The sequence below is a fragment of the Daucus carota genome, chromosome 3 (genome assembly GCF_001625215.2).
Source record: "Daucus carota subsp. sativus chromosome 3, DH1 v3.0, whole genome shotgun sequence".
NCBI classification, from domain to species: Eukaryota; Viridiplantae; Streptophyta; class Magnoliopsida; order Apiales; family Apiaceae; genus Daucus; species Daucus carota.
In genome coordinates, this window is record NC_030383.2 from 48,677,404 (window position 1) to 48,688,125 (window position 10,722).

The 10,722-nt window shown below is 35.2% G+C and overlaps 2 protein-coding genes across 2 annotated transcripts; one reads left to right on the forward strand and one right to left on the reverse strand.

Annotated features, from left to right (window-relative positions):
• Nucleotides 1–1,903: 1,903 nt before the first annotated feature.
• On the forward strand, nt 1,904–4,604 carry LOC108210393 (zinc finger protein CONSTANS-LIKE 6). Its single transcript, XM_017381653.2, has 3 exons — nt 1,904–2,656; nt 3,806–4,027; nt 4,105–4,604. The coding sequence occupies exons 1-3, from the start codon at nt 2,024–2,026 to the stop codon at nt 4,132–4,134; spliced, it is 885 nt and encodes a 294-aa protein (XP_017237142.1). The 5' UTR covers nt 1,904–2,023; the 3' UTR covers nt 4,135–4,604.
• A 4,433-nt stretch (nt 4,605–9,037) lies between these two features.
• LOC108213186 (BAG family molecular chaperone regulator 2) lies at nt 9,038–10,161 on the reverse strand. Its single transcript, XM_017384957.2, has 2 exons — nt 9,822–10,161; nt 9,038–9,554 (listed from the first exon to the last, which is right to left on the reverse strand). Exons 1-2 carry the CDS (start codon nt 10,090–10,092, stop codon nt 9,316–9,318), a joined length of 510 nt encoding a protein of 169 aa, XP_017240446.1. The 5' UTR covers nt 10,093–10,161; the 3' UTR covers nt 9,038–9,315.
• Between the last annotated feature and the right edge of the window lie 561 nt (nt 10,162–10,722).

The following is a 10,722-nucleotide window of genomic DNA, read 5'->3' on the forward strand; positions in this document are numbered from 1 at the left end:
CCTTAACCCGATTCCTCATTTCAACCTCATATCATTCCTCGAACCAAACGATCCCGAGAATTCTTTTCAAGCTGGTTACAGCATACATTTTGCTCAAAGAAAATTATATCTGTTTTAAATAATACTATTAAATACTCTCCACCAAGATTCCACATCTTTCTTCTTCTGGAGGACTAAGAACTCAGCGACTCCTCAAGAACTCCGATGTGATATGTCCTTGAATAAAACAAAGGAGTTCTTGATGATAATTAAAATGTCATATGTATGAAATACTAGAGTTCAATAATAACTGATTTGAATTAACTCGTTTATAGATAGAAATGTGAAAAGATTAAAAACGTCGAGAAGATGTTGGAGTTCAATCCCAGCTTGAGGATTGCACGCTCAGTCATCTTACAACTTATTACACCAGTTTAAATTCAGAAATTAATTGAAGTCACCGACTTAAAATTTAAGCAAATAAGCTCCAAATCACATTACTCCTTACAAGTTTTAAAACAAAAGCTCATATTTTCAACTCCTTACAAGTTTTTTTTGCCTTTAACACAAACGAGTTAAAAAAAAATAGAAACCGATTTCGTATAAAAAAAACCGAAAGTGGGTCTTGCCAAACAGACACTTCTTGACACAAATAAAATTGAACTCTCTTAAATGGAAAAGGAGGGGGCTCAAGGCTAAATTAACTTGCAATTCAAGTTAATCATCCAACCCTTTCCATAAGCATGACTAAATTATACTCCTAGGTTATCGATATTATGACAAAATTATACTCTAAATTATTGATCACTTGATATTACGATCAATGATATGATAAGTAAATTGAAAACAGCATATGGTTGATTGAATTGACTCACGTGACAAAGATGAGCACTCGTAGGCCTGTTCGCGAACCGAGCTGTTCGCGAACAAGCTCGTGTTCGGCTCGTTAAGAACTCGTTCGGCTCGGTTCGTTTATAAAATCGAGCTCGAGCTCGAACTCGAAAATCTGTTCGTTAAGCAAAACGATCTCGAGCCGAGTTTCAGTATGTTCGGCTCGAGCTCGGCTCGTGTTCGGCTCGATCTCGTTCGGCTCGAACTCGCTCGTTAAAAGCTCGATAAATTATGAATTGTACCCAGAATATTTTTATAATACTATACCTTTCTAACTTCTGGACTTAGCCGTTTAGGATATCATCTCAAGATTTAGAGAAGAAAGATACAATCATCCTCTATATCAACGCACTTACTTGCTTCCATGCTTCCAGATCGCTAAGTGTGTTAGTCAAATGCTTCCAGATGCATTCCATTAACACCCTCCAGATCATAGTAGTTTGGATTCTGGGTAAACCTCCTGTACAAGAATGTCCGACTGAGGTTATTTGGCTTGCTTGTAGTGACGTGAACCACCACCTGGTTTTTGAATCTGAGATTGGTTTTGGGGATATAAGAACTACGGATTAAGAGATTAGGGAACGAATGAACCCCTGAGTATAGTATATGTTTAGGTTTTTTGATTGTTGGGCTGGGGTTTTTTTGGGCTGGGCTAATGTTATGTGTAATTGTTGTATTTTAACGAGCTGTTCGATAACACAACAAGCTCGACTCGGCTCGAATTTGTTCGCGAACAAGCTCGTGTTCGGCTCGTGAGGTAACGAACTCGAGCTCGAACATGTTTTTTTGTTCGGTAAGAAAGCTCGGCTCGGCTCGGTTCGTCAGAGAAAAAATAAAAACTCGGCTCGTTTACGTCAAAACTCGGCTCGACTCGGTTCGTGAACAGCTCTAAGCACTCGAAATAATTCCAACATCTCCATTTCACCCCCACTATACTCCAATCCAAAACCTAAAACGAAATCTTCCCTCACCCAATCCCATCTCTCCACGTGTCGATAAGGCTATATATTACCCCTCTCTCATCCCAAAAAAGTTCATCAACACTGTACTAACTTTTTTCACAACGTACTCCATCCCGTGCATATACACACACCAAAACAACAAAACACACATTACAATTTACACCTCTACACACACCTATACATACAACAAAATGCGCAAGAGCAAGAAGCGCAACACTCCAACACTCAGTAATATAGCTGCAGCTCGCAAATCGAGATCGAAGACACGTAAGCCGAAGTTCTTGTCTCTCCGCCTCCAGCTCTCGCCGGAAACCACCTCCGACATGGCGGAGACCGACCGGCGCCACCAGCTCGACTTGTTCCCTCTCCACCCGGAGAATCTGGTGGATGATAAAGACAGTCATGAAGACAACAACGTGGCGTATTTCTTCTCGTCGGTGGACAACGGCGGCGCCGCCACGCTGACGGGGCTGCTGGGGGCCAACACGTCGTCGTCGGGATGCGACGGGGACCAGACGGCGGAGTTCTCGCCGGAGAGCCTGTACGGGGGGCAGGACAGCGAGGAGGTGGAGCAGCTGGTGCGGACGGCGATGAGGAAGCAGAGTAGAGAGGAGAGTAGTGAGGAGAAGTGGGTGAGTTGCTGTAGTGAAACGAAGCCTGTTCTTAGTGAGAAGAAGAGATTGGCTTTGAAGCTTGATTATCAGGAGATCATGGATGCTTGGTCTGATAAGGGCCCACTTATTGTTAATGTTGAATCGGCTTCGGGTTCGCAGGTCGTGCCTGATCTTCTTCATGATGATCTCTTTGTCAATCCGTCCATCAATGTGAGTCCTTCGCTCCTTGATTTGCGTGCATTATTCTCCTACATTGTTTATCGGTTTTTTTCCGCATGCTAAGTACCGAATTTTAATTGACTCCTATTTTCTGGAAAAGATAGATCCCCGCATGTATCGATCAAAATACATAGAATTCAATTCTTAGCGGGTGTCATGGACGCATATACTGACTGTTTATAGTATTATTTTTCGCAAATTAATACAATATTATACTATTAAAGCCGAACATGAATAAATCTTAAACTAGTCGACCGTATATAATTAAATCAAATACTAAAATTCTACTAAATTATGAAATCGGTTGAAATTGTTGATTCTTAATAATCAACATTTTTAGGTTTTGGACATGCAAATCGAAACATTCTTTGGCATAGAAACTTTATGTTGTGGATTGATTTTAGGAGTCGAGATAATAATATGAGCATATGGAATTCTGAATCTGGGCACTGAATTATCTGTATTTAAACAGTGACCAGTGGTTTCACCCCAAGAGGAAAGGAGGGAAGGAAAAAGAAAAAAAAATGAAGGAGAAATAATTGGTCTGATGATAAATCTGGACCTGTCTAAAGTGTGCAGAGTGGTGGAGTGTAGGGTTTATATGTAGAACTAGTGAAAAAATTATTACTATTGAATATTACTTAGTAGTAGTAACATTTAGCCATTGATTGTTTAGTTTGGATGTTAGTGTGGACTATGGAGATGGGTAGGCTCCATCTGAACTTTTATCAGCTTAAGGGGGGACCTTAACCACATAAAGTCCTTACCTAGCAGTCCTTTTTCTTGCAGTTGGCCAGCTCATGTTGGCCATGAATTCTGTAGGTCGCACTAGTACTTATTGGCATTAGATCTGAGTTCTAGAGTAATCTTCCTCAGTATCTAAGTAATAAGATTAAAAGGCAATTAAAAAAAAACATTTCACTGCGGTGAAATTCATTCCGCTAACCAGACACTGTAATATTACAGCGGACCAACATTTTGTTAGAATATACGAGCAAGTCTGACAGGTTACCTGTCTCATCACCTATTAATAACGCAAACCGGGGATTGCAGTCATGGGATTTTACCTTTGCTAGGCTGTATTTGTAGGAAATTGTTGAATGAATTGATGCAGAATTAACTTAAAATTGAAATGTACAGGGATGGGGTAGTAGTGGAGCGCTATGGAGTGTTCCTGAAATGAGCGGAAGCAATAGTAATGGCTGCATCAAAGTAGAGGAAGTGCACACAGAAGATTGGAAAATAGGGAGAAGAGAAGCCAGTGTATTGAGATACAGAGAAAAGAGACAGAACAGACTGTTCTCCAAAAAAATTCGCTATGAAGTTCGTAAGCTTAATGCTGAAAAACGCCCTCGGATTAAGGTAATAATCTTCCCCATCTCTCATAATTCGAGTTGTGAAACATCACGTTCTTAATCCATCCTGTGTTTATTATTCAGGGGCGATTTGTGAAGAGGATTGAGAAATAGAAAAATTAAGATACTGGTACAGAGAGTATGTTTTGTGTTACTGTGTGGTTCTCTCTTGTGACATTGTAAAGTCTGCAATGTGATGAATGAGCATGAACGGTTGTGCACCAAAGAATGATTTATGGGCAAAGGGCTAAAAGGGAGGTTTATAATTGAAATAAGAGAGATGGTAAGATCATAATACTAGCATTGTGTTATGTTTGGTCAAACTGTATATGCTCTTCTAGGTGTGTGAATTTGCTATAAAAAAGATGGAATAATTGACTGAATTGTAATACAGTGAGTCAAGAAAGGCTGTTGAAACAGGCGAACAAGAAACAAGCCATGCATGATGCATTAATAGTTTCGTCGGTATGGCAGTGGCAGTGAGTGAATAAGAGTGGGTCACAAGATACTGTTGTGTCTGAAAGAGACAGGGATGTCACATGGATTCTACATAATTCTGGAAGATGATCACTTTTTCTTTATTACCCCTATAGTATGATAAGATGCTCGTGGTATTATTAAAGCAGAATTTCATCTTCATGGACAAAAATTCTAAAAGTATTAATACATAATATAAAGATATGATAAAAGTTATTAGATTTAATAATATTAATGCAGAATAACTAGGGTTCTCCTGAGGAGAAAAATAATAATAATTAGGATTTTCTCTAGAATCTTGATTTATATGTTTAGTTTTCTGAGACGGGAATTGCACCTAAATTTGGTGAAAAATATGCTGAAAAGAGAAGAAAACATGTCGGTGAATGTGGAGAAGAAGATGTTACTTTATCAGTTGAACAATTTTTTTAAAGTGAATTACTTCATATGCTTGATAGATCATGTCGATGCATCACTTCAATTCAGTTTTGAACAATTTCAAATATATAAGCTGTTTTGGATTTTTATATAATTTAACAAAGTTAAAGTATTTAAGTAACGATAGTCTTAAAGTCTTTTACATCAATTTTGAAGAATTTTAAAGAATGATTTTGTTTCTGATATTGATGGAAATGTTATGTTTCTTAAGTGAATTTTAAGAGAATGCTTAACTATAGAAAAAGTGATTGATATGCTGAATTATCAAAAAAGCATGAAAGGTTGCTATCCTGCTGTCACATGTCACAATTTTTTACAGAATACTGATAACCATCCCGGTCACCGTGATGAATGCAGAACGAAGTTTTTCCAAGTTAAAATTGATCAATTCGTATCTCCGTTTTAGTATGTCATAAAAGCGGTTGAATGAGTTAGTTATGATATCAATCGAGAATGATATATTTGTAAATTCTAATTTTAAAAGCTTGCTTCATGATTTTGCTAGCAAAAATATACGAAGGATAACTTTTAAAGCTTGAATTATTACATGAGACAAAAAATTTATGACCACATAGAATATCTTATAAGTCAGGATCGGTCCTCTATTTAGTCAACGAGATTTATGAGGGTAAGGGAGTACGTGAACAAGGAAAATATTATATCCAGAACATTTTTGTTATTTCCAGAGCAAAAGAGGAATGAAAAGACAAAACTGTCTCCTACATACATAATTAACCGTCCTTGAAAAAAATTAGTTCAAGAATAATTTGATCATTTTCAAGAAAAAATAATTTGAACATTCCATGTTTTATTGCTCTGGAAGTTAAAAAATGGACTCAGAAAATAACATTTTTCTAAACGAAATGCACGTTGTTCTCAATAGGCCCATGGGTTATAGCAACATGCTTGTAGGCCGACACTCGTGCCAGTTCCCACATGGACAAAGTGCGCTTTGGTGATCTTAAACTTCAAATGGTTCTGCAAATACTTATACCAGAGTTATACGGTACCTTTTTGGGTAAGACTTGGTTTTGGGCTTTGATTTACGAGTAAGAGTCAATGTATTGATGCATGCAGCGTGACAGAAGGGCCAATTTCTGTTCGATGAGTACGAGTTCAAGAAGTTGAAAATTTTAGATTTTATTAGATATAATTTAAAATATATATTTTTTAAATTTTATTTTATAAAAATATATAGGATCATTTTAAATGATAATCTATAATATTCTATTATCATATGAATAATTTTTATACCTAATAAATTATCAATATCGAAAAAATTTCAAATACATAAACTAAAAATTAATTATCACTCATTAATAAATTATAATATTATTTATAAGCAAGAAATACTTGTTTTAAAATAATCTAAACGACCATACACGAGAATGTATACAATCGTCCATTTTGTCAGCACGAAACCGGATTAAACCGAACTAATTGAAAACATACGAAATAATCAAGTCTACCCCAAAATGTGTGTGTTTTAAGTTTTAACCAAACCAAAGAATGCAACCAACACAAACACAACTCTTCTCTAGAATTAAAGACTAAAAGTGATCGTTCGGTTGATAATGGAAAGTTATTTCCAATATTATTTGAATTTACTGGAGAAATTATAATAAACAGGAGTTGACATTTATGTTTGGTTGATATATAATTTTTTAAATTCCTTATACAAAGTGCAAGTAACCCGGGGAGGTATAACTTTACATGTTTTGTGGGTATTCAGTATTCACACATCCATGAAAATTACACTTCCTTTGTTTTGTCAAACAAACAATTTCAATTTTACATATATTTCAAAAATTTCAACTTCCTAAATGTGTACATGTTAATAAAACGACCTCTGGGACTAGGGGTCGAAAATATAAACTGTTGGACGCATGAGCATAAATAGATTCTTGCGACAAACTTGCTTGTCAGCTTCATTTGATAAACAACATATTTCTCAAATTAATTTAACAAGTAACATCCTCCTGTTATATTTTATCTAGATGTGACTGTTCGGCTAAATTTATAGTTCAGAAGTAAGGGTTCAATTCTGAAAAAAAATATATATGAAACTCTATTTTTTTACTGAAACGTGACTTTATTTTTTTCACATAATGAATATTAAACACTTCTTTAATAATTATATTCAAAAAAAATTATAAAAATATGGGTTTTTTTAAAAAATAAGCTCTTGATAAGTACTTAAGTGCCGATGAATACGCTAGAAAATTCGCATTAAATATTGAGTTAGAAATGCATCAACCAACATACCTATTATTAACAAATTGGCAGCACAGCAGGAACGGAATCAGAACCTCCACATCCTCCAAAAGCATATAAAAAACCCTGTTGGCAACATATCTATCTGTCAATCCAAGTAAAAGCAAGATGCATCCATGGTGTTCTTGGCTCTTGTACTGGAGCATGCGCTTGTGGTCCTCACTTCTCCTATTTAGTCTTTTTTACATCTGTTGATGCTTCACCTTTTGCATTGCCCTACTTGGAGTATTATAACTCACAACTTTTGAGATGTCCCGGCTCTTTCTTCTACTCATTTGAGTCGTTTGTCGATACCATTGTTTATGTGCACGCGTGGGTTCGAAAGCTTCGGGTATCACACACACTTTCCATTTCTTTAGAATTAATGGCGTTTCATGATTTTTGGTAGTTGTAGCTTCTTCGATCTTATCTATCTGTCTTTCTTGTTCATCGATATGCCAAAGTTTGTTCACTACGTTCGACCAAGCTGCCAAACATGATACAACAAAGTTTCGTAATTTCTTTTAAGCACAATACTCCAGATATTATGACGCAGAAGTGGAAGGTCCGTGGTTCTAATAAATGAGTTCATTCAATAATAAAATATCATACCCCGACAAAAAGATAAATAATAAAAAGTCATACGACATTTATATAAACAGTCGCGTCGAACAAATAAAACAGAGAAACAATCACCGATTTATCTATTATTCTTGGAGATAAAATCACGCGATTTGTCAAAAATGATATACACATGCTTCTTCACTTTCGTTTCCGTATAATTAGTTTAAACTATCAACTGAGAATGCAATCTCCTAACAACTTTTATTACTAAATCAAATACTATCATACTCACACAAACGGTGAGAAAATAACAAAAATCACATAAACAGTCAGATCGACAACAAAAAAAACCAAATCCACACGTGACAAACTAGTAACCTTAGACTTATAAATGCCTAAATGAAATACTAGCTAATTAAACGAAAACAATCTTTAGATCGGGAGAAGAAATCCACAAAAACAAGATAACTCAGACCATTTTCGAGAACAAAATCACTAACGAGAAATCCGCAAAACTTAAAAAAAAAACGGACTAGTCTTGCCTAACAAGAATTTTTTTTTTGGAATTTACCTAATTGTTTTATGTGACAAATATCACAATATTCATATTTGATTCTATTTAACACTAGAAATTTGCTATTTTTCATTCATATTTCACTCTTATATGATTGTTACTATATTATAGATTATAACTCCGCTTTTAACACTTTTTTTTTTTTTAAAACCAATGGAAATTTTTATTCAATCAAAGCAGTATCATACATAATATTCTCCAACACTAATTGTGGAGAAGACAAGAAATCAACGAAACAACCAATTTCACAAGGAACAAGGAACTCCGCTTTTAACACTTTTAATATTTCTATTGGATCTGAGAATATTCTACACAATTGAACATAAGAAAATGATACAATAATATTTAGGGAGTAAATGAATAGTGTCACAGGCAGAACATGCTGCTTCCCAATAGTCCAAGTATTTGTGCTAAAGTATATTTTTATCGCAAATATTTCATCAAAACTTAAAATTTGTGATTTAACCAACCATAACTAGTAGTTGGTGCACGAGGATTGTCCACTTTCTCCTGTTAATTAGGTTACCTAATTACTGCAACTGAATTTCATTTGTGTTTGGTCAATTTATTTTCATGATTTATATATTCAAGTAAACGAATCTAAAGAGAGATTAGTGGTTATACCCTCTCAATTTAATTTCATTTTATTCACCAATAACTAAGTAAAACTATTGTTAATTTGCAAACAACCATTCACGAGATCATTTGAACTGGGATAAAACGACTTCATTGAAAGCTAATAAGATAATTAAGTTTATAAACATAGCGATTAGCCGAATTAATCAAAATGAAGCGACTCGCAACACCTTGATTAATAAACATAAACATCAAATATAATACATCAATCCAACTTCAATTAATCTACCCACTTAAACTAATTAGAGAATCTTGGATCTTTTTCCCAGCTTCTTTTTGGTAATTAAGATAAGAAGCTAGGCATGGTTAGTAGATAAAGACAAATAAGCATAATTAGTTATGAGCCTCCATGATTAGACAGTAATGGTCCGAAAAGCCGGTGGAGGCCCGATGGGTCGTACCCGACCCGTCAACCCGAGAAGAAGCTTCTTCTCCTTGATAGCCGGGTCTTCTAGTAACAACACTTTGTCCTTGTCTCTCACTCCCACCATGTGAAGATGGTCTTCATCTTCTCTCTCTTTTCCTTTGAACAAGATTCTCTGCTCCTTTGGCTCCAAACTTGTAATTACCGCTAATATCATCTTTAATTCCCCTGTTAAAAAACATTAAAAATAAGTCAGCTTTAATCATCACTAGCAGGTGAGTGCTCGTAAACTATAACAAGATTTGAACTCTCGACCTCTCGTAAAAATATCAAAAGTGTAATAAAGTGGAAGAAGAGTTAACTAACTAGAAGTAGTATTCTCAACTTCTTGTTAACTTTTTACAGGAACAATACAAAAAAATATTTCTGATTTATTAGTCCAGAAGTCGGGTTTTTGAACCCGACCAAACACCTCCAGAGAGATAGTGGACTTACCAAAAGTGGAAGTGGATTGGATAGAAATATCGTGACACTGAGAAACGGTGGAGACTTTAACGATAATAATGCCTTCACCGGAGCTATCAGATGATGCACAAGAAGATTCTCTCTTTTGCACAAGCATGCCACCGGGACGGAGCTCCCATTTGATTTCACCGACAGGAATGGAAGCGGCGCCACCTTTGCCGCTGTTGCTACCGCCGTTGTCGCCGCCGCGCAGCTTGGAGGAGTTGCTTCTGAAGAATCTCTTTGATCTGAGCTTGATCATCTTTTGATGTGTTTTGTAAGTCTGAAAAGCTGAGAGTTGAGAGGAGGGAGTTGATATGATGGTGGAGGATGGTACACAATTATATAGGAGTTGTGACATGCGTAAACGACAATACATGGTGCCGATAAAATAGTTAATTATCTTGAATCTAAATAATGTCAATAATAATATTTTTAAATCCAAATTATCAGTTCCAAATTTTTTTGTGTTATTTGATTTTTGTATTTAAAATAACAAATTTTAACTATCATTTATTTTTATCATTTAATAATTTACATGATGTGAAATATATATATATATATATTAAAACAGATAAAATATGCTTTTTAGTGGTATAACTTTTCTAACATTCATTTATATTTTAGGTGTAATACAGATCAAAATTGCAATATGACAGATTATAATTTAATTAATTTGATAAAAAAATCTAATAAGATTTGGAAAACACAATACAATGTGCCTGTTTTGTCAAGACTATTTTCGAATTTTTCGGGTTAGAAACAGTGTTATACTTTTTTTGAGCCGATCGTATAAAAAAATGAGATACCACTAATAAAAATTGAAAATGCTGGGTTTTTTTTCTCAAAACTTCTGCTTCTCGAAGAAACCCGTTTAATCACTTATAATTCC

What these genes read in the sequence shown, in the direction of transcription:
- LOC108210393 (XM_017381653.2), top strand. Translation starts at nt 2,024, where the DNA reads ATGCGCAAGAGCAAGAAGCGCAACACTCCAACACTCAGTAATATAGCT. An exon ending in TTGTCAATCCGTCCATCAAT is followed by an intron (nt 2,657 to 3,805) that starts GTGAGTCCTTCG and finishes TGAAATGTACAG; the next exon opens with GGATGGGGTAGTAGTGGAGC. An exon ending in AAAAACGCCCTCGGATTAAG is followed by an intron (nt 4,028 to 4,104) that starts GTAATAATCTTC and finishes TTTATTATTCAG; the next exon opens with GGGCGATTTGTGAAGAGGAT.
- LOC108213186 (XM_017384957.2), bottom strand. Translation starts at nt 10,092, where the DNA reads ATGATCAAGCTCAGATCAAAGAGATTCTTCAGAAGCAACTCCTCCAAG. An exon ending in CCAATCCACTTCCACTTTTG is followed by an intron (nt 9,555 to 9,821) that starts GTAAGTCCACTA and finishes GTTTTTTAACAG; the next exon opens with GGGAATTAAAGATGATATTA.